The 26,339-nt window shown below is 42.8% G+C and overlaps 1 protein-coding gene across 3 annotated transcripts in view; it reads left to right on the top strand.

Annotated features, from left to right (window-relative positions):
- The first annotated feature begins 620 nt into the window (after positions 1-620).
- METTL9 (methyltransferase like 9) overlaps positions 621-26,339 on the top strand; it is a 49,878-nt gene continuing 24,159 nt past the window's right edge. For all 3 annotated transcript variants that reach the window (XM_050774043.1, XM_050774042.1, XM_050774044.1), the window contains exons 1-3: positions 621-942; positions 13,863-14,053; positions 19,082-19,291. In XM_050774043.1, the coding sequence (XP_050630000.1) occupies positions 778-942; positions 13,863-14,053; positions 19,082-19,291 (566 nt within the window). In that variant the 5' untranslated portion in view covers positions 621-777. The remainder of the gene's footprint in view (positions 943-13,862; positions 14,054-19,081; positions 19,292-26,339) is intronic.

The raw sequence follows: 26,339 nt of genomic DNA, 5'->3' as shown, positions 1-26,339 counted from the left end.
CAACTTCTCAGGCTTGGGGAACGGGGCAGGCGGGTAGTGGTGGTGGGAAGGGGAGAGGAGAGGAGGGAGTCTAGCAGGTCGGTTCTAAATGCAAACTACGCATCGGAGCGGGTAACCAGTACTGGCAGTATTCGTCTCCGGGAAGAACCTGTGTGTGTGTCAGGATGCACAAAAGGAATGACTCCCCTCTTTGCGCCCCCGGAGTTAACTGCACGACCCGGTCAAAGTCCCGCCGTGGAGTGGGATGACGGTCCAGAGGTAACGACTAAGGCCAGGAAAGCCTAGAGGTCCTTCCGGCACCACCTTAGAGGGGCAGGAGGGCTGCAGTTACCGCCTTCGGAAGTGATCGCCTCACCCCTCAAAAAAATTAAAAGCACCTCCGCCATTACCAGAGGCCGAGGCAGGGCCGGGACACCAGAACGCGCTCCGGGCGGATGCGCGCTCCCTTTGTCCCGCCTCCCAGCGGCCCGCTCACTGGACCGAGGGAGGACGCCGGGAGAGAAAACGCCGCGGCCGCTCGTAAGTGCTCCGGGTAGAAACTGGTGCAGGGGGCAGTGGCGTTCCGCGGTCGGAAGGGATGGGGGAGGAGCCGAGGAGCCGAGGCTGCGCGCCGGCTGCTCCTCCCCACCCCCAGCCTCTGCCCTGAAGGGGGCTGGATGGGCAAGTCGGACGCGATGGCTCGAGCTCGGGCGGTGGCGGCTGTGGCCGGAGGCGGCGGTGCCTCCTCCTCCTCGCCCCGGCGCCGGCGGTGATCGGAGCGAGCTGCCGCGGCCCCCGATGAGACTGCTGGTGGGCTGGCTGTGCCTGAGCCTGGCGTCCGTGTGGCTGGCGCAGAGGATGTGGACGCTGCGGAGCCCGCTCACCCGCTCCCTGTACGTGAACATGACAAGCGGCCCGGGCGGGCCGGCGACGGCCGCGGGCGGCAGGAAGGAGAACGACCAGGTATGGGTCGGGGCTGGGGCTGGGGCCGGGGCGGGGGCGTGGCGGCCCGGCCTTCCCGCGCTGGGCTCGGCTATTGTGCGGGGCGGTTCCGCGAGGGGGCGGCCCGGCCCTTGCCCCTCCGCCTCGGCCTCTCGGAAAGTTTTCCCCGCGCCTTCCCCGCCGGGCGTCGGCTTCGCGAGCCCCGGGGACCCGGGCCCGGCCCCGCGAGCGCCTTTTGTTCCGCGGCGCAGGCGGGGCATGGCCTCCCCTTCCCCCTCCCGGGCCCGATCGCGAGCGCCCCGGAGCCCCGCATTGTTCCTGGGTCCCGGGCGGTGACTGCGGACACCCGGCGGCGGGACTGGGGAACTTTGGGGCCAGAGCGTGACCGGGGGCGCCCGCTTGGCACCGAGGCCTGAGACTGAAGAGACCCGGCCAGATCCATTACCCCTGAGAAACAAAACGAAAAGCCAGCACCTCTTTTTGTCTCGTTGAATCGCAGAATGTACAAAGGGTCGTAAAAGAAATGTAACTGTACATCGCAAGCCATTGAACTCTCCGGGCTGATTCGGGTGACATTTCCCCCTAAGCGCTTAAAAAATGGGTTTGACAGGTTGTCGCTCCCATCCTAGGGAACCTTCCCCTCCTACCTAGCAGAGATCTCCTTTAAACTTGGATTTAGTCAGCCTGCTGGAAAGATTGTGTGTGATGAGGAGGAAGATTATGCAAGTTTTACAGGAAGCATTTTAAAAACCGAACGGGACGGGAGGGAGTTGTAGTTATGCATCGTGAGCGTTGCGCTGTGACCTGGTAGGTAGGCTTTTCATTAGCTCGGTCTTGTGCCACTTAAACGTGTACAGGTTAACTGTAGAATTAGGTGAGATATTTCGTATTTGACCTTAACACAGTTTGCAGTTAATGTTAAATTCATTGAAAAGAGGCTTTTGAACTCTGCCAGAGTGTTGTCTTGTCATAGCTAGCATTTATAGTACATTTTGCTTTTCCATGGATCACTAATTATTCCCTATATCATCTTGTGTCTCATCATTTTCATATATTTCTCATTTTCCTACGTTACTTTTTTATTATGCCAGGTGTTCAGAGAATTTACACCCAGGTTGATTTCATGTGTTTTAATGAGGGTAGAGAATTGTCTAAGAAGGAGATAGAGCAATTTAGAAAAGTAGCATTTCGTTTTTAGTAATATTTATATTGGACTTTTTTCTATTTGTAAAGGAATGCTAAATTTCTGTAAATTTTTTTGAAAGCCTTCAGCCACTGCAGTTTGTTAGATGCAATATCAGTATCATTGATCACTTGTATGATATGGTTAGGAATGTACGTGAACTTAAATTACAAAGCCACATTTATTCCTATGGATTATTTACTTAGTTCATATAGAGACAACTCAAAGTACTGTACCGTTAATTGTACAGTTATCAGAATGTCACATATGGAACAGTGGTGTAGACAATGAATTAGAAATGTCATTTTTAACATTTTTAAGCAGTTGATAGAAATAAGGTGCTGGATAGGAGAAAAAGCGGTTTATCTCCATTGATGTGGGATTATGATTGAGTCTCTTAGCTATTGGTATTTATGATAACACTTATCATGATTACCCCTCCTGCAGCCACTTGATATGTTTTCATTGCTCATAAAAGAATTGCACTTGTCTTAAAAATTGAAACACTGTTTCAACACTGATTTGTATGGAGGTGGAATTACAGCTGTAGACATAGCCTCAGAATATCTCCCAGCAGAGGATACTTTTCTAATTGTGTACCTTTTTAAAGCTGAATCTGTTAGGTTCTAATGAAGACTAATACTGGTTTCAGATACATTTATTTCAGATACTATATTTATATTGTGTGTGTGTGCGTGCGTGTGTGTACCCCTTCACTAACAACTGGGCAGATAATTTCTTTAGGGTGAAGACTTAATCTGGTATTTTCTGAATATTTGGGGGAGGGGTCAACTCTTTTCCTTAGAATAATGAATCCAGACATTATTTTGACATGAATACATTCATATTATGAAGATAATAGTCCATGAATAAAGATTAAAATGAACAGAAGAAAGCTGTGTAGAAACCACCATGAGATAAAGTAGGAAACTGTCCTTTCTGCACTGTGGCTGAGTTGATAATTTGTTTTCCACTTAATATTCCGGGATCCTGTGTTTGCTTATAACTTCGTTGCTTGTGAAATAACTGTAACTGTTTTTCCTCCTTCAGATTAATAGTTTTATACAAGGTCTTCTAAGTGTTCAGTTGGGTGTGTGAGTTCCATAGCCAGCCACATCTGGTTCTTTTGGAGTTGCATAAAAGCAGGGTTGTGGATTTGATTGAACCATACTTAGTGCAAGTTTTCCTTCTGGTTATTTTATTAAGGAATTATGATGGAGGATTCTGTGGTTAAAAGAGAGATCTTGGGCAATGTTTATTCATTAAAAATTGCTATTTTGTTAGTGTAGTTTGGAGAGGCAAGGCTCCTTTGGGCTAAAGCTGCTCTAAAACTGTAGTAGCAGTGCCATTTTAGTAACTTGGTTTGGTGTGCTAGCTTCAAAACTGGGATTATGTTTCACTTTAGGCAAGCAAGAAGCAGGGTTTCACTTAGATCAGGGAAGTGGCCCAGAGGCCAGACTGGTCTCACAGACATATTTTTTACAGCCTATGAAATAAGAATGGTTTTATATTTTTTAAATGGTTACCAAGAAAATATCAAAATAACATTTTGTAATACATGAAGTTTCATTTATGAAATTCAAATTTATTTGTGTCCACAAATAAAGTTTTTTTTTTTTGAGATGGAGTCTCGCTCTGTCACCCAGGCTGGAATGCAGTGGCCCAATTTTGCTTCACTGCAACCTCTGCCTCCCAGGTTCAAGTAATTCCCATGTCTCAGCCTCCTGAGTAGCTGGGATTACAGGTGCATGCCACCACACCCAGCTAATTTTTGTATTTTTCAGTAGAGATGGGGTTTCACTGTGTTGGTTAGGCTGATCTTGAACTCCTGCCCTCAAGTGATCCTTCTGCCTGGGCCTCCCAAAGTGCTGGGATTACAGGTGTGAGGTACCATGCCCAGCCCACAAATAAAGTTTTATTGAAAGAGAACTACCACATTCATTTACCTGTGGTCTGCAAGCTCCCAGGCTACAACAGCAGCATATTTGCTACTGTATGGCCTGCAAGCCTAAAACATTTACTATGTGGCTTCTTACAGAATAAAGAATTTTTGCAAGAGAAATTCCCAGCTTTCTTAACAGCTTTTTTTTTTTTTTTTTTTTTTTTTTTTTTTGGAGACAGGGTCTCACTCTGTCACCCAGGCTGTAGTATAGTGGCACAATCTCGGCTCACTGCAGCCTTGACCTCCTGGGTTCAAGCGATTCTCATGCCTCAGCCTCCCAGTAGCTGGGATTATAGGCGTGCGCCAGCACACCTGGCTAATTTTTTTGTAGTTTTAATAGAGACAGGGTTTCACCATGTTGGCCAGGCTTGTCTTGAACTCCTGGCCTCAGTGATCCACCCACATCGGCTTCCCACAACGCTGGGATTACAGGAGTGAGCCACTGTACCCAGCCTCCAACAGCATATTCTTAATCACAGGTTGCAGGGTGGGTAGATTGACTCTCTGGGAAGAAATAGAGGCAGGCAGTGAGACTCTAGTAGATATTGTCACTTTTCAATGTTGGCAGACTCAGAATTTAAAAAGACAACAACAAAAAACTTAGGATCTATTCTTTTTGTTGCATTGCACCTGGTGCTTAAAGTTAATGCATCTATTACGGAGCTACTGAAACTATGAAAGGACCCGTAGGCCCCAGGTTCTTGGTAATAATAGCCGTTCAATAGCTTCTCAATTGATGGAGTGAAAAAATTGTTATAGAACTCGTTGAACCAAACCACAACGATTTCTCCAGGTGACATACTGCAAGGTGTTTTAAAAGCACAGATAACATTAAATATCCGGACTTACTAAGGTGTAACTTAAAATTGCAAGTATGTGTATAGGAGTGACTTATTTTTTCACTTTCTTATATAAGCTCAGAACTGTGCTATGCCCACAAGTGATGATGAATTCAAGAAAGAATTAAAATCCTTTTTTTCCCCCAAATGAAAAAATACTTGGACAGCCTAGCCAGAGCCAAACACTGTGCTAAAGGACGGAGTGTTTCCTTTCCCTGTAGCCCTCATTTACCTTGTGGAGGCAGACTGGAGTCAGGCATGAGTTAACAATGCTTCAAGGATAGTCAGCCAGCTAAGCCGGACAGACAGTGATGGATTGGTGTCCTCCTCTGAACTGCCTTCGAGAGTCTGGAGGCCTTTGCAGCTGAATACCAAAGAGACTTCGGAAAGGATTTCTCTCCTTCCTCATAATCTGTGTTGAAACCCCAACAAGTGTTTGCTTCAATTTCACAGAATGTTACGATCTCTTTCTTGTGCTGGATATACCAGGAGTCTTTATGTTTCTCTTTGGAGGTGCCCTAGAAGACCCTAATGGCGTCCAGTAAAAAGCTCTGTTGTGTAGACCCTCTGAAGCTTTGTTAAAATTTTAGGATTATCCTGTCCTACAGGGAGTGAGTACTTAGTATTTGCAATGAGGATTGTCAGTAATTTGTTATTAAGTCAAAGCTGAAGCAATTTAATCTGTTTTAATTGATTCCCCTCATGGATATGAGGGTGCCTGTCACTCTACACATTGAAATCTCCCATAAACAGGTTATGGGTTGGGTTTATATTGTTTGTGGGAAAATGGTGAATGGTCTGAATATTTACTCCTGTGCTGTGCTTAAATGCAAGGTGTCTATGGTGAAATGTCTGGACTGAGTTGATTGCATTGTAAAGTCTTAGAATGTGAATTTGGAATCCTTAGCTGTCAAGGTCTGTTGAAGGAGTTGGTCTGGCCAACTCAGAAAAGATTCTGTGTTCATAGACCCTGAGCAGTGGAGCTTTTCTGGTTGTTTTTGGTAGCACTGAATGCCTTGGGTCTTTGATTACCCATTTCTTTTGAGAGTGGCTGGATGCCCAGACTTACAGTGTGGTTTTTAGGCATTCCCTTGAATTGCACTTCTCCTCTGACCAGCCCTTGCCTTGGAGAGAAAGGGGAAGGAAATATGAACAGTTACTGGCCTTCTATTGTGTGCCAGGCACTTCAAATATGTTATCCCCACTGGTCCTCATAGAACTCTTGGAGGTTGGTGGTATCATCCGCACTTTACATACGGAAGAGTGAGGCTGAGAGAGATAAGAGACTTGCTCAATAGCGCAGAGTTAATGGATGATAGAGTTGGGCTTTGCACCTAGCTTTGTCTGGTTTCAAGGCAACATATTTTCTCCTGCTTTATGATGCCCCTCTTAGTAAACCTTGTGTTGTCTGTGGTGTGGTAAAAATAGGCTTGCCTTCATTTTTTTTTTTTGTTTTTTAGAAACAGGTTCTGGCTCTGTCACCCAGGCTGGAATGCAGTGGCCCGATCATAGCTCACTGCAGCCTCAAACTGCTGGCCTCAGTAGATCCTCCTGCCTTGGTCTCCTGAGTAGCTTCTAAATTTTTTGTAGAGACAGGGTCTTGCCATGTTGTTCAGGCTGCTCTCAAACTCCTGGCCTCAAGCAGTCCTCCTGCCTCAGTCTCCCAAAGTGCTGGGATTACAGGTGTGAGCCACTGCTCCTGGCCTAGGCTTACCTTCTGAATAGGAAACTGCCCTCATTCTATTGAGGACTCTGTGTGGACACTGAAGTTAGGTAGCTGTGTGCACAATGCTAGTTGAAGATTTTGCGGTTTGTGAATTAGATGAGAACAGGACAGCTGCTTGAAGTTCTGGCCTTTATCTGGTTTGTGCATGCTTTTTGTAAGGCTTAAAGTTGAAAAAAGATTCTTACATGTGTTGTCTTTTTTTCCTGACATCAGCCATTCTCTATTTTTCCATCACCAAGTGGGTGTTTAATTGTTCAATCCTGTTCTGACACTAACTACCTGGAGTTAAGATCACACTTTACAGAGTTAAGGGCTCAGTCCCACAAGACTGCCCTCACTTCAGAGGCCAGCTGCAAGTCCTGGGTCCCCAGGCTACCAGTGCTTTTGTCCAACTTGACTACAAATTTGGGAGTTCCCACAACTCTACCTTCACCTTACCCCACCCCACCCCACCCCATAATTTCCTATAACAGAATGACTCATAGAACTTAGGAAAATACTTAGGGGTGCAATGGCTCACACCTGTAATCCCAGCACTTCGGGAGGCTGAGGTGGGTGGATCACAAGGTCAGGAGATCAAGACCATCCTGGCTAACATGGTGAAACCTGGTGTCTACTAAAAATACAGAAAATTAGCTGGGTGCAGTGGCTCATGCCTGTAATCCCAGCACTTCAGGAGGCTGAAGTGGGTGGATCACGAGGTCAGGAGATCAAGACCATCCTGGCTAACACAGTGAAACCTGATCTCTACTAAAAATACAAAAAATTAGCTGGGCGTAGTGGCAGGCGCCTGTAGTCCCAGCTACTGGGGAGGCTGAGGCAGGAGAATCGCTTGAACCCTGGAGGCGGAGGTCGCAGTGAGCTGAGATCATGCTGCTGCACTCCAGCCTGAGCGACAGAGCGAGACTCCGTCTCAAAATAATAATTTAAAAAACCCACCTAGTTTACTGGTTTATTACAAAGGATACAATCGGGGAACGGCCAAGTGGAAGAGGTGGATAGGGTGAGGTGTAGGAGGTGGTGTAGAGTGTCTCTTTCCTCCGATGAGCCACCCAACCATCATATCAATGTATTCAGCAACCCAAAAGCTGCCAGGACCCTGTAGTTTAGGGGTGTCATTACATAGGCATGATTGGACTCCGTCTTCAACTCCTTTCCCATCCTTAGAGATTGGAAGGTGGGGCTGAAAGTTTGAACCTTGTACCCACAGCCTGGTCCCCATCCTGAAGCTATCTGGGTCTCCCACCCCATCAGGAGTCATCTTGTTAGCATACAAAAGATATCCTTATCATCCTGAGATTCTCCAAGGGTTTTAGGAACTCTATCAGGAACCTGGGACAAAGACCAAATATGTATTTTTTATTATACCACATTATCTAAAATCAGTCAGTTTTAAAAATGACTTTCTGACTCTGCTAGTGTGCTTAAATCCTTTGTATTTTGGGAATGTTGTATTTTGGATATGTTATATATTACATGTTTGATTAGTTGATAAACTCCAAAAATAATTTCAGAAAAACTTTTAACCATATTCTTTGGTCTGATTAGCAAATATAATTTTATAGGAAAATTGCATTCCTGCTTTGAACGAGTGATTCATCAACCAAGGTTATATAAATGTTAGGAGGAGTTCATGGGCTTAATGAAAATTTTTTTTTTTTTTTTGAGACAGAGTCTTGCTCTGTCACCCGGAATGGAGTGCAGTGGCACAATCTGGGCTCACTACCGCCTCCATCTCCCGGGTTCAAGTGATTCTTTTGCCTCAACCTCCCTAGTAGCTGGGATTACAGGTGCCTGCCGCCACGCCTGGCTAATTTTTGTATTTTTAGTAGAGACAGGGTTTCACCATGTTGGCCAGGCTGGTCTTGAACTCTTGACCTCAAGTGATCTGCCCACCTTGGCCTCCAAAGTGCTGGGATTACACGTGTGAGCCACCGTAGCCAGCCAGGAAATTTTTAACACAATATGACCTAATATTTAATCACTTTGGCGAATACTGTCAGACATGCATTCAGAACGCCTGGCAGCCACCTGATTTGGCTATTTACTACCTGGCCAATTGTTAGTGTCTTTGCAGTTGTGTTGCCAGTAGAGAGAATATTGCTATTTACTGTAATTTTTAGATGTTATGTTTAGTTATCACATCCTGTTCTGTACTTGGCATCAGCAGATGGCTGAATGTAATCATTCTCATTTGATTAGAGTTTGTCATTTAAAAGATTCCCTTGTTTATTTAGATCGAACAACATTTGAGTGAGCTTTAAAGGCAGATGCTAGTAAGATGCTTTTTCAGATATGATAGGCTCCAGCCAAGGAGTCCAGCCTCACAGTAGGGCAGGCACGTAGTCCTGTCAGTGTGTGAATTTAACGAGCATAGTACTTTGTTCTTGCCTGTGCACCTTTGTTTCTGTAGTCTTTGAGGAGCACACATTCAAAGAACTCACCTGCGGCTGGGCGCGGCGGCTCACACCTGTAATCCCAGCACTTTGCGAGGCCGAGGCAGGTGGATCACCTGAGGTCAGGCGATTGAGACCAGCCTGGCCAACATGGTGAAATCCCATCTCTACTAAAAATACAAAAATTAGCCTGGTGGGGTGGTGGGTGCCTGTAATCCCAGCTGCTTGGGAGGCTGAAGGGAGAGAATCACTTGAACCCAGGAGGCAGAGGTTGCAGTGAGCCAAGATCGCACCACTGCACTCCAGCCTGGGAGACAGAGGGAGACTCCATCTCAAAAAAACAAAAACAAAAACAAACAAACAAACAAAAACAAAGAACTCACCTGCTTGAAAGTACACGGGAGCCTACAGACAAGCCACCCAGTGCTGTGAGCTCAGCATAGCTTTCTATCTAAGCTGGGTTGTCTGGAGAGAGGCGAAACCAGGAGGCCTGCCCATTGGGTTACAGGGGTTCCTGCAGATTTTCTCTCTCCTTGGTATTTCACCTTAAGGGCAAGGTGACTGCTCCTTTAAGGCTGTGAAGCTCCTCTTCAAGATCATAGTCACATTACTTGTTTCCCTTGGTTTCTGATTTTATTTTCACTCTGGAATGTAGGTTCCCTGAGGCGATCGAGTCCATCTTTTAATTCAGTCAGCTGGAGTCCCTAGACTATAGTTAGGCTGGGATAGTGGGAAACATTACTGGAGAGTCAGTACAGTGACATTTTGTGGGTAAGTCCATGTATGGGTTCTCAAGCAGTGGCAGTTTTGCCTCCCGGGGACATTTGGCAATGCCTGGGACATTTTGGGCTGTCCCTTGGGGTAGTGCTACTGGAACCTGATGGGTAAGTGCTAGGAATGCTGCTAAACATCCTACAATGTGCAGGCCAGCCCGTGAAACAGAGGATCATTCAGCTCCAAATGTCAGTAGTGTGAAGGGTGAGAAACCCTGGCTTACAGGACTTCCGTTACTATCTAGACCAGGTTATCTTTTCTCTACACACATCTAGTTCTGTTTAATTGGCAGGATAGTCCTGCTTTCTTTTCTTTAGCAGACACACTGGGTAGAGTTAAGCGAAGAGAAGCTTCTTTGAAAGAAACGCTTATAAAACAACGGGTACCTGGAGCAGGAGCTTGAATCAGCTGGAGCTGCTTAGAGACCCTAGGCTTCCCATTTGTTCAGAAGTTGCAAGGTGGTAAATGAAATGTAAAGCACTTGGCTTGGTGCCTGGTGCATGATAGGTGCTCAGTTGGTGTCTTCCTTCATCGCTTGCTTCCTTGCTTGTGGTAATGTAATTTTGTGGTGAGTGGGTAGCTTTAACCACTGTTTGCAAAATTAGGTTTAAGCAAGGCCTTGCAGAGTTTCAGAAATTGACAGAAACCCCATGGCAGCGGTCTCTGTGGTTATCCTTATGTTTCCTCTAGGATTTTGTTAGAAACTCCAAATTCTATCTGTTTAGACTGCCTGTAGATGAACACTTATTGTTTGTCTGTATCTGTGCCAGGCACTGAAGCCATTCATTTTCTCTGCCTTTATGAAGCTCTCAGTCTACCTAGGAAGATAGGCACTGAATATGCAATTGTCTACAATTATTCAATCCAGAGATTGTAAATATTACTGAAGGGACAAATGGGATGTATGAAAGGGTATTAGAACAGGGGGCCTAGCCTAGCCTTTCCTAGGTATATTTTCTTTTTGAAGGAAAATATACCTAGGAAATATTTAGGCTGAAGTTGAACGAACCAGGTGAAGAGAGAGTGGTTTAGGTGGTGGGAATTGTGGGGGGCAGAGCAAATACCATGTGAGACAGCCACGGGAAAGGGGCCTTCCAGAAAAAAGAACGAAGGGCTGGAGCAGTGTGATGGAGTGAGGGTCCAGGGGTCATGGGTTGGTAGGGAATGTCATGAGGTGAGGCTGGTGACATAGAATGAACAAAAATTGTGTAGGGCCTTGTAAGCCATATTAAGCATTTTGAATGTTATCGTAAGGTTCCTGTTAAGCAGGGTAGTGATGTGATCAGATTTGCATTTAAAATTTGTATTTTAAGAGGTTTGCTAAGTTACTTACATTTTCAGGCCACTTTTAATTTCTGGAAGATCTAACTGCCACCTACATATTTAGGGAGGGGTGTGTGTGTGTTAAAAAAACAGTTTTATTGGGATATAATTCACATACCATGGAATGTATCCTTTTGAAGAGTGCAATCCATTGATTTTTAATATAATCACAGCATTCTGCAGCCATCACCAGTATTTATTTTGGAACATTTCATCACCCCAAAAAGAAACCTCATGTCCATTAGCAGCCACTCCACATTGTCCCAGCTCCCCAGCCCCTGGCAGCCACAATCTGCCATCTACTTTCTATCTCTGAATTTGCATATTCAAGACATTTCACAGAAGTGAAATTATACGGTATGCGGTCTTTTGTGGACTGACTTATTTCACTTAGCATAATGTTGTCAAGGTTCATCCATGTTGGAGCATGAAGTAGTGCTTCATTCCTTTGTATGGCAGAATATGCTATTATTTTATATGAATCTATTATCACATCTTGTTTATCCACTATTTGATGGACATTTGACTTGTTTTCACTTTCTGGCAATGCTGCTGTGAAATCGACATTTGTGTCATGCAAATGGTCAGAAAGGACATACGTTTCACTTTCTTTTTACAGAGAAGAGCTTTGCTCTGTTTTTGTTCTGTAGCACATTCTGTTCAATAGGCAGTTTCTTTCCTGAAAGACCTGTGTGACAGTAAACGTTCAACCACACGTGTTAATGTTGATGAATTAAGAAAAATGCTATTAAAAACTTGAGTTTTCCTCTTGGTGCTTGAAAGCACTATTTGCAGTTAATGGTGCCAGTTCCTGCTTGGTTCTGGAAGTCAGAATCTATTGTTGTTCTAGTCCATTTACAAGTGGATGCCAAGGAATTCTTAGCTTCTCTGTTTCACTTGAATGACTTCTCATCCACATTAATAGAATGCACCTGATTGCCTTTTATCAAGGTGATGGCTTTCATCTTGATTAGCCATTTCAGAGAATAAAAAATAAATAAAAGTCAGAGTGGCCTCCATATTACAGAGTTCAGAACGTGCACCAGGAGGTCATGAGTATAATAAAAAACGGTTTATGACCTGCACTGGAGCATAACTTCAGGCACAATGAGTATTAAGAATTAGAAAATCATTAAGTGAGAACATTTTCAGACCGAGGGAAAAAAATGTAGGCAGTGAATGTAAAAAGCTTCCTAGCTTGTCATATAGAGTAGGAAAAATAAAAATAGTTTTATATATGAAGTCCAAGCAGTTTTGATAACTGTGATGAAATGGCAAATTAGCACAAATCAGTCCACAACTGGAAAGGCTTAGTTTACCCAGTTTAGGGAACAGAGTTTGTAAAATGATTAATCTCTGAGATTTAATGTGTCTCTTTGTTTGTGTTGATTTGTAACTAGTTCCTTTTAACGTTAGCATCGGGAATGTTGCTTAAGATTTCACTGAACATTTAGTAAGCTTAGGATGACTGTAAAGCTGGTCCACCAATTGTGCATGCGCTTATGGGACGTCTACCGCTGATAAAAGGTCATATTTGTCAGGGGGAAGCAAATTACTCTTGGCCGGTTGACTGGGAAAAATTTGTGTTTCATGACAGATAATGGGTTAATAGTAACTGATATACTTTGTAGTTTCATCACTGTACCTAAGGGGCTTACTCTTATTTCTCAGGCCATGTTAGAGGAATCTCATTGCTATTATTATTGTAGGATTCTCACTATGTGCTTTGTGTTATGTTGAGGCCTTGCCTACATTATCTTATTTAATCCTTGTAGTACCCTACCAGGATAGATAGACACCAGTGATGTCTCTAGTCTACAAATGAATGGAGGCTCAGAGATTAAGTGATTTGTCTGAGCTCACATAGGAAGGGCAGAGCCGGGACTTGACTGGGGGCTGACACTAAAGCTGATACACAGTCTGCTTCCCCACCTCTCTGGTATGCTAACTCATTTATTATGAAAGATTATAAATTTCATCTGTAGGTGAAGCTCTTGAATTTTGTTCTAGAATGTGGATTCTGGGTAGAGCCAATTCCTGGAAATCTGGGTCTTAGCATGTTACTACTTGGTCTTCTCATTGATTGCAGTATGACCTTAAGTAACTTCTTAATCTTTCTTGAGCACATGTTGCCTCTGTAGGAATGTCATATGACCTATTTGTAAAGCACACCTCAAGATTTCTAAAGATCTCTTTTAAATAGCCCACAAGAAGAAAGGCAACTTAATCTGGTCACTGGAGTGTTAAATTCTGTTGCTTACTTTGCTATTTGGGTTTGTTGGGTGGTTTTGAGTTAAGGCATTGGATTATGTGACTGTTTTCTTATCTAAAAGCAAGGATACTGCCAGCTGTTTGCCTTCTGATGTTGAATCTCAGTGAAAGAGAGGCCAGCAGAGCTTTCTAAATCTCAGGGATACAGTGACTGAAGCACTGGGCTGGGAGTCCGAGTGCCTGAGCTATGGTCTTGTTCTGCTGCCTACTAAGCTGAATGACCCAAAAGCCTCTCCACCCTTCCCTTACCCACTCGACTTACCTTGAGGGCTGTAAGAAAATGAAATGAGAAGTCATGTCTGAAGAAGTGCTTTATATTTTATAGGTTATATGAGTATAAGAAATGATTATTCTCAGAGTATCATGAGATGGTAGGTAATATTTGGAAATCTTAGATTTGATTTAGTCTTCTGGTTTTTTGTTTTTGGATTTCTTAGGTGACACTTTGGTTATGTGTTTTAATTTTTGTTCTTCTTTTTTTTTTTAGTGGTATGTGTGCAACAGAGAGAAATTATGCGAATCACTCCAGGCTGTCTTTGTTCAGAGTTACCTTGATCAAGGAACACAGATCTTCTTAAACAACAGCATTGAGAAATCGGGCTGGCTATTTATCCAATTATATCATTCTTTTGTGTCATCTGTTTTTAGCCTGTTTATGTCTAGAACATCTATCAATGGGTAAGTGAATCTTGGACATTTATTTTTTTTCTTTATCCTTAGGTTTACAAAAGGAAAAGCACAAAAAGAAAAGTTATCTTGTTCAGCATGTTGACTACCTGAGCTACAATACTTCTACTAGTCAGAACCTTGGCAGTTAGTCCATCATTTTATCTTTCTGTGATTCTGCCCTTTAAATTCACCATAACATGGCAGCCTCATTAGTATGTGTATTCATAGCGGGAGTTACTTAGGGTAGTGCTTCTTGGCTTTGATGTACATAGGAATCACCAGGGGATCTTGTTAAAATGCAGATTATGAGTTCGTAGGTCAGGGGCTAGACCTGAGAGTCTGCTTTTTTTTTTTTTTTTTTTTTTTTTTTTGACACAGTCCTGCTCTGTTGCCCTGACTGGAGTGCAGTGGCGTGATCTGGGCTCATTGCAGCCTCCGCCTCCTGGGTTTAAGCGATTCTCGTGCCTCAGCCTCCCAAGTAGCTGGGATTACAGGTGTGCACCACCACACCTGGCTAATTTTTGTATTTTTAGTAGAGATGAGGTTTCACCATGTTGGCCAGACTGGTCTCTAACTGACCTCAAGTGATCCGTCCACCTCTGCCTCCCAAAGTGTTGGGATTATGGGTGGGACCCACTGCGCCTGGAGAGTCTGCATTTTTAACAAGCTCTTAAAACGATGCCAGTGATGCTGAATGCTGCTGGTTCTGGACCACAAAGTAGTAAGACTCCCGGAACCAAGCCCTGAAGCTGAGGGCTTTACACCCTTAGGCTGAAAAGTAAAGATCTTTGCCTTAAACATACTTCGAAGTAGCAAATTGTTTTTGGGAGATCTAATTAGTCCAACAATGGATGATGGCTTATTTTGAGTGAAGAGTCCTGCATCTGTTCTTAAATAATGTCTAGGTTCACCAGAATTTTATAAACTTATTGTGGAATTCTCTGTCCCCAGAGTGGTTCCCTCATATATATCCATAGAAAAAGCTTTACAAGTTTTTTGTTTTGTTTTGATTTTCCAGTCCTTTCTTGGCCATATTTTCAGGCATTCCTAAGGACCTAGACTCTAAAATGCCAAAGAGAAAAAGCAATAGGCTCAATGCTTAAAAAGCCTCGTTGGACCACTCAGACCACTGGTTGAGCCCACTTTTCTTTTCCCTTGAGGTTTGGAGCCAGTTTCTACTGACTGTCTGGATCCCCAGTGTATCATCTGGTCCTTAAATATGTTTTTAGGCACTGCAAGCCATTTCTCAAGATTTCTCAGTTGATTTTCTTCATTGTTTATGTGAAATTGCCATACGTTTGCTTTGGCAAGCAGTTGTTATTTTTATATGGGTAGTTGAGTTGATACAACTTGGTCTGACATTTTGTTCCTTAAATTGGTTATATTGAATTTCTGTTCTATACCATTTATTCTTCCTTTGGAATTCTGATGAGTCACTGTAGCAGAGATTCTTATCCTTTCTAGAGTCCTGTAGCTCTTTGAAAGTGATAAAAGGTAGGAATCCTCTCTTCAAAAAGTGCTTACATTCAACATTTTATGTATGATTTTGGGGGTTTCAAACTTTTATTTCCCCTTTCCTCTACCCATAAGACCCTGGTTAAAATTCCCTGCTCTAGAATTTCACAGTTTGATCAAAGACGCAATACAGTTAGTAAACCCCTTTGGCTTCCCTTACTTAAAACTCTTCTGCTTTTTTCTTCTGAAACCTACCCTGCTTTTAATCCCTCTTGCCTTGTGTCCTATTCTCAACTAAAAATTAAATTTAGGGCCCATCAATACTTTCCAGCCATGGCAGTGGGAGATTATTACTACAGGTGGCCATCTCTCACAGAAATCATTACGGTGGTATTGTCTGGAATTACTTTAAGATACTTACCAAACTTCCTTTATGCTGGAAAGGAGAAGGCTAAGTAAGGAAAGACTTAATAGATGTTCCAGAGTTTATTTTATAAGGAAGAGGCACACCTCTTCATAGACTCTTAAGTCTAGTGAGAACTTAGATTGTGACCAGAGAACCTAGGATGGTTATTAAACACTAAAGTTAAACCCAAATTAGAGGGTCATATCTCTTCACGGTTTGTGTTTATGGGAAACTTTGTACTAGGCTTGGTATTTTAGGTGAGACTGTTCTTCATTGTGTGAGACTGCCCCCTACACTGCAGGAAGTCTTAACTTTTCTGGCCTTGCCCACTGAATGGCAGTAGTACCCTCAGGTCCTTGTGATTACTGGAAACTCTCCTGTCTACTCCCATTGCCCCCTAGAGGGCAAAATTCATCCTGGTTGATAAACACTGGGCTTGATGGATTTTGATTTATTTTTTGACAGTGTTAATCTTTTTGTAGAGCCTCTGTTGCTCATGTTCTTTGGAAATAGGACAGTCCTTCCCCTCTCTCTCTAGTGCCTTCTTTCTTTTTTTTTTTGGAGACAGGGTCTCACTCTATTGCCTAGGCTGGAGTGCAGTGGCACAGTCATGGCTCACTGCAGTCTTGACCTCCTCAGGCTCAAGCAATCCTCCTGCCTCAGTCTTCCAGGTAGCTGGGACTAGAGGCTCATGCCACTGTGCCTGGCTAATTTTTGTATTTTTTGTAGAGACGGGGTTTCACCATGTTGCCCAGGCTGGTCTCAAACTCCTGGGTTCAAGAGATCCTCCCACGTCGGCCTCCCAAAATGCTGGGATTACAGACGTGAGCCACCATGCCCAGCCTCTGGTGCCTTTAAATGTAGACCAGTCAGATGAACTTGTGAGCTCTGAGCTCAGGTGACCTCTAGTTCTAGAATTTTATAATTATCATGTCAAGGTTTCCTCACATCCCAAGGAGATGGCTTGGGAAGCATGCTCTGGGAAAATTTAAGCAAAATGACTGTTTTGTGACTTACTTTTGGTCCTGTGGCAAGTCAGCATCAGTATTTGAGTGAAACTCACCTCCCCTCAGCCATGCTGCCAGTAGCCTCTTTCTGCTGTGACTCTGGTTTCTTTGTTAAATTTTGTACAACTACTTCAGCAAGTTCAGATTTGCTATTTTCTTACTGTAATATATGAACAATTGAGGATTAAAACAACTTGTCTTTTATGAGACGTGATTGTCTTTAGTAAGCAGTTGTAGTCGGTAGCATCACGTTTAGTGGTCTCTGAGGTCTTTCTCTCTCCAATTTTCTAGCATTTCTGTGGGGCAGAAGATTTACTGTAAACTTGGTTAAACTTTCCTATGGCCATAATGGGAAAAGGAAGGGGGACTTTGTTACATGAGCTCCATTATTCGTATTTCTTCCTAAAACTGGTCTTACATTGGGCACCATGTTGCACGCATCTTTCCAGTCACTGTATAGCAGCAAACATTATGTAACTTATGATTGTTTCCAGAGAGCAGCAGTACAGAACAGGTTTGCCTGCCACTTCCTAGACCAGTGGTCCCCAGACTGTTTTCCAGAGTCTGAGGAGGAAGTGCCTCGGGAACTGCTTCAGGCTGCAGAGAAAGGCCTAGAAGTGGGCTGGCCACAGCTCCTGGGCTCCCAACCTCATTCGAACAGCAGCTGCTCTCTTAGGATCTTATATTGTCTGTGAGTTCCACTTCATTTAAAGAAAGGGTTCTGCTGCTTAATAGAGGGTTGAGAATCCCTGCCCTAGATAAACTAGAATTTCAGAGCTAGAAAACAAGTCCTAAATAGGGAGTGCATTTTATTTCCCACGGTGATGCATCCATGAGACTTGGCTGGACCTATAGTTGCTTTTCTGAGGGTTCTCTTTGATCTCCATTTAAACTCCCCTCAGTCTCTTTTTTCAATGGCATTACTATGGTTTTGAGTGTTTTCTAGGACCTTTAGAAATAATAGGACCCAGACAGTTGTAACCATATAAACTGACATAAGTATGAATCTACTTTAATGCATATTAACCGACATCACAAGGACCACTCTTTTCCCTCTTTTCTCTAGTGTCTCTTAAAAATCTATCATACTAAAGCTCTTTTTTTCCTGATCCATGGTTTAATTCCATATTTGAAATCACTTTTTTTTCCTATTTGGTTTCTCTGCTACTCTGGTCTAGCTGTGTTAGCTTGTCATCTTTTTCAACTGATAAACATGTTTTCTGTTACTCCTTCCACTTTTCCTTCCTATTTTGACTTAAGTTCTTCACCTTCATCTCTTATTTCTTCTTCCTTCCCCTGTCATCCGTTCCCCTTTCCACCTTTTATTTCCCTCTTCCCATGCTTTTTTGGGACATTATTTGCAACTCCAAAGACAAATGATATCTGGAGGCATTTTCTTATTTTATTAACTTTGTCTTCTAATCATAGAAATGATACAAAAGATAATATCTTGGCTGGGCATGGTGGTTCATGTCTGTAATCCCAGCACTTTAGGAGGCTGAGGCGGGTGGATCACGAGGTCAGGAGATCGAGACTATCCTGGCTAACACGGTGAAACTTGGTCTCTACTAAAAATACAAAAAACTAGCCAGGCGAGGTGGTGGGCGCCTGTAGTCCCAGCTACTCGGGAGGCTGAGGCAGGAGAATGGCATGAACCCAGGAGGCGGAGCTTGCAGTGAGCAGAGATCGCGCCACTGCACTCCGGCCTGGGCGACACGGTGAGACTCTGTTTCAGAAAAAAAAAAAAAAAGGCCAGGCGCAGTGGCCTATGCCTGTAATCCCAGCACTTTGGGAGGCTGAGGCGGGTGGATCACGAGGTCAGGAGATCGAGACCAGCCTGGCCGACATGGTGAAACCCCGTCTCCACTAAAAATACAAAAAATAAGCCAGGTGTGGTGGTGCACGCTTGTAATCCCAGCTACTTGGGAGGCTGGGACAGGAGAATTGCTTGAACCCAGGAGGTGAAGGTTGCAGTGAGCCGAGATCGTGCCACTGCACTCCAGCCTGAGCGACAGAGTGAGACATTGTCTAAAAAAAAAAAAAAACTTAACCGTGTAATAAGTGATTATGGTTGTTGGTGCTGAGTCACTATATTCACTTTGTATGTGTATGGTAAGGGGTGGTTAATTTGCATAGACACTTCGATTTTTGTCCTTTTTTTTTTTTCAGGTTGCTAGGAAGAGGCTCAATGTTTGTGTTTTCACCAGATCAATTTCAGAGACTGCTTAAAATTAATCCAGACTGGAAAACCCACAGACTTCTTGATTTAGGTGCTGGAGATGGAGAAGTCACAAAAATCATGAGCCCTCATTTTGAAGAAATCTATGCCACTGAGCTTTCTGAAACTATGATATGGCAGCTTCAGAAAAAGAAATACAGGTATAATTTTTAGACATGGGGTATATTTTTTGGTTTTAGATGCATTTCTTCTTGAAAGTTTATTATTTAAAGGATACGAATCAAAAATGGTCTTCCATGATTAGGAATTTAAAAAAAAATCATGTAATACATAAGTAGCTGGAAATATAGAGAAATAATCTTCTGGTGGCAGTATTTTCCTGGAGCAGAGGGGTTGGCACTATAGGGAAGGAAAGGACTAGCGAGAGATAGCTTGGAAAAGGCAGATCAGAAGAAGGGACTTCTTCCCTAATAAGAATCTGGCATTCTCAAAAAAAAATTTTTTTAAGTAGTGTTAAAATATACATAGCATAGAATTTACTATTTTAACTATTTTTAAGTGTACAGTTCAGTGGTATTAGGTACATTTACATCGTTGTACAATCATCACCACTGTTCATCTCCAGAATTTTTTATCTTCCAAAATGGAAACTCTGTACCCAATAAACAGTAACTCCCCATTTTTCCCTCCTCCTAACCCCTGACAACCACCATTCTACTTTGTCTATGAATTTGACTATTCTGGGTACTTTGTATAAGAGGAATTATATACATTAGCTCCTTGAGACTGGCCTATTTCATGTAGCATAATGTCTTCAAGGTTTACTCAAGGTTTTACTCATGTTGTACATGGGCCAAAATTTTCTTTCTTTCTTTCTTTTTTTTTTGAGATGAAGTTTCGTTCTTGTTGCCCAGGCTGGAGTGCAGTGGCGTGATCTCGGCTCACTGCAACCTCTACCTCCCAGGTTCAAGCAATTCTCCTGCTTCAGCCTCTCAAGTAGCTGGGATTACAGGCGTATGCCACCATGCCTGGCTAATTTTTTTTGTATTTTTAGTAGGGATAGCGTTTCACTACTTGGCCAGACTGGTCTCGAACTCCTGACCTTAAGTAATCCAGAGTGCTGGGATTACAGGTGTGAGCCACTGCATCTAGCCCAAAATTTTCTTTAAGGATGAGTAATAGTTCATTGTATGCATGTACCACGTTTTGTTTACCCATTTATCTGTCAGTGGATACTTGGGTTGTTTCTGCCATTTGGCTGTTGTGAATAATGCTGCTATGAACATGGGTGTACAAATACCTACTTGAGCCCCTACTTGTTTTTCTTTTGGGTATAGACCCAGAAGTGGAGTTGCTGGATCACATGGCTGAGTCTGGGTTTAATTTTTTGACGAATTGCAATACTTTTCCATTGCTGCCGCACCATTTTACATTCCTACCAGCAATGTAGTACAAGGGTTCCAGTTTCTCCACTCTTTAACAATACTTGCTATTTTCTGTTTTGTTTTGCTTTTAATATATAGTCATCAGTGTTAATTTTGGTTTTAAGGTCATCTGGAGCTTGAAAGACTAGGAAGAAGGATAATTTTCTTTTTTTTTTTTGGAGATGAAGTCTCACTCTGTTACCCAAGCTGGAGTGCAGTGGCGTGATCTTGGCTCACTGAAACCTCCACCTCCTGGATTCAAGTGATTCTCCTGCCTCATCCTGCTGAGTAGCTAGGACTATAGGCACACGTCACCATGCTTGGCTAATTTTTTTTTGTATTTTTAGTAGAGACTGGGTTTCACTATGTTGGCCAGGCTGGTCTTAAACTGCTGACCTCGTGATCTGCCTGCCTTGGCCTCCCAAGATTTGTTGGGATTACAGGCATGAGCCACCGCACCCAGCCAGAAGAAGGGTATTCTTATTTCAGTATGATTTATTGATTGGGAGATTTCTGTCTCTTGGCTCAGTGCAGAATGGGGGAGGTAGAGCTGGAGTCAGCCTCCTTCTCTGTGATATTTTTGGAAGTCTAGTTAGCCTTAGAGAGAAAGGAGAAAGAATTATGTAATCACTCACTTTCCTATCCACATGTTTCTACTTTTGCAGATTAACCCTAGAGACACCATCAGTGTAGCTTTTAGAGCAGCACTGGTTTGAGCATTTGCAAAACATGGAAATTTTTAGTCTGGAGAAGGGAAGATTACTGTGAACAGATACTCTGTGGGATTTTTATATGGAAGGAAAGGAGTAGGTGTAGTCTTTGGTATGATCAGGCACAGCTATGCCTTAGAATTTGAGTTACAGCTTAGGGAAATCGACCTTCCTAGCTTGAACCGTCTTAAGTCCTTATCACTGTCAGTGTTTGAATTGCTGTTAGGGATGTTATAGGAAGAGACATTAGGAAGTTGAGCCTAGTGATTAGAAAGCCCCTTAGCTTTAGCAGTCTGTCTCAGATAAGGTTCTGGTGGGTCTGCATAGTAATAATTGACATGTTTTCCTTCAGTTAGAAATTAATTTGGCATTTCAAAACTTGGAATGCTTTGACCTTTGTTATAACAGTGGCTTAAGTCAGGCTGAATTCCTAATCTGATTCCAGCTCCCCTTTAAAAAATCCATGCTTTGAAGTGGGTCGAAGAGGAAGGTGTTAAACTCATCTTCAGATGATTAACCACCCCAGTCTTCTTTTTCTTTTATTCTAAGTGTCTAAATGGAATTTTCAGTGAAACTTTAGATGTTTGAATTAGTAATATATCTGGAGTGTACATGGTATGTAAAGATATCTACCACATAAAAAATACTTGGTTTAATTTTTTTCCCTTGTATACAGCACATAAGCCAAAAACCTGCAGTTTGACCTGCATGGGAAATTCATACTGATTGGCATTCCTTTCATAATGTTAGTATGAAGTGAAAATCTTGTCATTCCTTTCATAAGTGTTAGTGGATGAAGAGAAAATCTTGTCACAAAAGTGGTAAATTTTGTTCGCCAGGATGTCTCGATCTCTTGACTATTGGTGCAGTTACAGGCTTGAGGCGCCCGGCCCAGTTTAGGTTTTAATGAGGAAGTGGTATCTTTATTTCCTAAGTTTAGAGGTCTCCCAATCCAAGATGGCAAGGTAGACTTTCAGCTTAATTTTACAGTTTTTTCTTCCTTTTGAGATTAGAACTATTTTCTGTTTCTCTTCAATATCTGGGCCATGAAAAACAGGCTTTTTATTATTAATTAATATGTGCATTTTTAGAGACAGGGTCTCTGTCACCTGGGCTACAGCATGGTGGCGTGATTATAGCTCACTGCAGCCTTGAACTCCTGGGCTCAAGTGATCCTCTCACCTCAGCCTCCTCAGTAGCTGGGACTACAGGTGCCTGCTTCCATATCTGGCTAATTTGAGAGAGTGTGTGTGTGTGTGTGTGTGTGTGTGTGTGTGTGCGCGCGCGCGCGCGCGCGTGTTTTTTGTTTGTGTGTCATATGTTTGGAGACACGAGTTTCACTATGTTGACCAGGCCAGTTTTGAACTCCTGGCCTCAAACAGTCCTCTTCCCTTGGCCTCCCAGAGTGCTGATATTATAGGCGTGAGCAAAACATGCCTTTTAAAATAAAGGTTCTGTAATTTTTCGAGACGAAGGCTCGCTCTGTCACCCAGGCTGGAGTGCAGTGGCACGATCTCAGCTCACTGCAACCTCTGCCTCCCGGGTTCAAGTGATTCTCCTGCCTCAGCCTCCTCAAGTAGCTGTGATTACAGGTGCACGCTGCCACACCCAGCTAAATTTTTTGTATTTTAGCAGAGATGAGGTTTCACTGTATTGCCCAGGCTGGTCTCGAATTCCTGAGCTCAGGTAATCTGCCCGCCTTGCCTTCCCAGAGTGCTGGCATTACAGGCGTGAGCCACTGTGCCCAGCTAAAGTTTCTGTATTTTATTTTATTTTATTTTTTTAATTTAATTTAATTTTTTTTTTGAGACTGAGTCTGGCTCTGTCGCCCAGGCTGGAGTGCAGTGGCCGGATCTCAGCTCACTGCAAGCTCCGCCTCCCGGGTTTACGCCATTCTCCTGCCTCAGCCTCCGGAGTAGCTGGGACCACAGGCGCCCGCCACCTCGCCCGGCTAGTTTTTTTGTATTTTTTAGTAGAGACGGGGTTTCACCGTGTTAGCCAGGATGGTCTCGATCTCCTGACCTTGTGATCCGCCCGTCTCAGCCTCCCAGAGTGCTGGCATTACAGGCGTGAGCCACTGTGCCCAGCTAAAGTTTCTGTATTTTAAAAATAGGTCAATAAACAGAAAATGGCCCAGTTTTTCCTTTATCTTCCCAAGTTGTCATTGTTTATGCCAGAAAACCCAATTGTAAAACTGAAGGATGTGGTTTTGATTTTTACAGCAAGACAATACGTTTTTTTTATATTGTTGGTGTTTCATTTTTTATTTAGGATTTATCAAAATACTGATTGCTTATTTCCTAAGTTTAGAGCTCTCCCAACCTGAGATGGCAAAGCATCTTTTCCTTTTTTTTTTTTTCTTTTTTTTTTTGGGAGACGGAATCTCACCCTGTTGCCCAGGCTGGAGTGCAGTGGCACCATCTCGGCTCACTGTACAACCTCTGCCTCCCGGGTTCAATCAATTCTCCTGCTTCAACCTCCCGAGTAGCTGGGACTACAGGCGCATGCTGCCACGCCCGGCTAAGTTTTTATATTTTAGTAGAGATGGGGTTTCACTGTGTTGCCCAGCTGGTCTTGAAATCCTGAGCTCAGGTAATCTGCCCGCTTTGGCCTCCCAAAGTGCTAGGATTACAGGTGTGAGCCACTGTGCCTGGCCCTTTTATTTGAGACAGGATCTTGCTTTGTCGTCCAGGCAGGAGTGCAGTGACGCAATCATAGCTCACTGTAACCTCAAACTCTTGGTTCAAGCCATCCTTCTGCCTCAGCTGCCCAAGTAGCTTAGCTAGGACTACAGGCATGTACTACCATCCTTGGCTATTTTTAATTTTTTATAGAGATGGGGTCTCGTTGTGTTGCCCAGGCTGGTCTCAAACTCCTGGGCTCAAGCAATCCTCCCAAAGTGCTGGAATTACAGATGTTAGCTACCACGCCTGACTGCTTTATCATTCTCTAAAGAGAAATATATTTTACATCCTTCTGGGGTTATTAACTCATTTTCTTGAAAATAATAATCTGCTGAATAGATACCCTCATTCTAGGTTTAGAAATATGTTTTAGAAAGAGGAAAATTCTGACACCTTGTTAGGATTCCTGGGCTAATAGGCAGTTTTAGTGGGGCTAAGCAATTTGTCTTTATCAGTGGAACTGAGTGAGTTTTCAAATAAAAATCACAAAACAGAAGTAAGGATGCACTTGAGCTTCTATAGGTATAGATTTAACTGTCTTGGTGTTAGTCATCGTTTTCTGTTGTGAGCATATATTTCTCTTCCAAAATTACCAACACAGAGGCTACCTATCTGAAACTAATTCTGAGGTAGATTTAGTGAGATTATTTAAATTGGACCATGCTGATGATGTTTGGCTTCTGCTTCATTGCAGATAGACGTAAGATTTTTTTGTTGTTTTGTTTTTTAAAATCAAATATATAATTTGTATTTTACAGTTTATGACTTTAAATTGGCTGCTTAGCTAAGGCATTAATATATACAAATAGTCCTTTCTTTATTAATTTCCATTTTTTAGAATGGGAATTGATGACATTTTTGTTCTGAAAGTAGTCTTCTGAGTAGTGTTTGGAAACTCTTTGAATAAGCTAAATTGAGTTTCCAAAATTACTATTACAGTTGACTTAGTACAACAAAGTGATTTTGAAGCCAGAATGCCCTACTTACTTCAAACAGTATTTAGTACATTGAAACACCTGCTCCAGTAAGGAATCTGACTAGTCCCTGGAAGTTTGTTAGGCAGCTATTTGGAAGAGGCTTTAGTTTGACAAAAATATAGATTGAAAAGAAAATGAAACTAAGTGCTTTGTGTTTTTAAAATTCTGCTATTCAGAAATGCTATAAAAAAATCATTATGCTAATGAGGGTTTCAAAACAGCCCTCATTATACTTTTAGAATTTTCTGAGCTATCTTACAGTATCTGCTCAACATTACTAAAGACTTGTTTACCAAAGATCCTTTTTTTACGTTTCCTTTTTTACCTGTCTCTATCGTAACATGTCTCACCTACCACATTCTGATTGGTATAACCAAGCAGGAGCAAGTAATTTGTAAAATTGCCTAATTGTGTGGCTAACAAAGACTCTTGATATAAAAACTCCCCCTTTCTAGAGATAACATTGTAGAGGACTGAAAATGTTCTCTGTGTTCTGTGTGTGTATATGAAAGTGAGAGATTGAGGGTCGAGAGTGGTTTTTTTTTTTAAACCATGCTCTTAGTGTTAATAGGATGTCCTGGGCTTTATCTTTTCTGTATAGTTTTTGTTTTTTTTTGTTTTGAGATGGAGTCTCGCTCTGTCCCCATGCTGGAGTACAGTGATATGATCTCGGCTCACTGCAACCTCCGCCTCCCTGTTTCAAGTGATTCTCCTGCCTCAGCCTCCCAAGTAGCTGGGATTACAGGCACACACCACCACACTCAGCTCATTTTTGTATTTTTAGTAGAGATGGTGTTTCATCATGTTGGCCTGGATGGTCTCAATCTCCTGACCTTGTGATCCACCCGCCTTGGCCTCCCAAAGTGCTGGGATTACAGGTGTGAGCCACCGTGCCTGGCCCTTTTTTGTGTAGTTATTTAGATATGAAGATTCTCAAGTATGAAATATGTCTTTCCTGGGAACAGAAATGTGCTCAAAGGTCATAAGTTTATCAATGGAAATTATTTTATACCACTCCCAAGCCATTTTTAAGAATAGAAGGGATCCTAGGAGTAGAAAACATTAATTATATGATATATTTTTTGATTAAGTTCCAATGAGTGGTAGAAAGCAGGACTCTTGTTCTATACTGATATTCAAGAATTTGATGTTTTAGTTTCATAACTTTTATCAGGTTACATCTTCATACTTACTAAACATGATTAGTTCTTGTAAAGAAAATTTCATATGTGTTGAGATTTGGAAATAGGTGAAATGTTAAATTTAAAGAAATATGGGCCAGGCATGGTGGTTCACACCTGTAATCCCAGCACTTTGGGAGGCTGAGGCAGTCAGATCGCTTGAGGTTAGGAGTTCAAGATCAGCCTAGCCAACCTGGTGAAACCCTGTCTCTACTAAAAACACAAAAATTATCTGGGCGTGGTGGCGCCTGCCCGTCATCTCAGCTACTCAG

Source organism: Macaca thibetana, chromosome 20 (assembly GCF_024542745.1).
Source record: "Macaca thibetana thibetana isolate TM-01 chromosome 20, ASM2454274v1, whole genome shotgun sequence".
Classification (NCBI taxonomy): Eukaryota; Metazoa; Chordata; class Mammalia; order Primates; family Cercopithecidae; genus Macaca; species Macaca thibetana.
The sequence above is the reverse complement of the archived record's forward strand: the minus strand, read 5'-3'. Positions and strand labels throughout refer to the sequence as shown.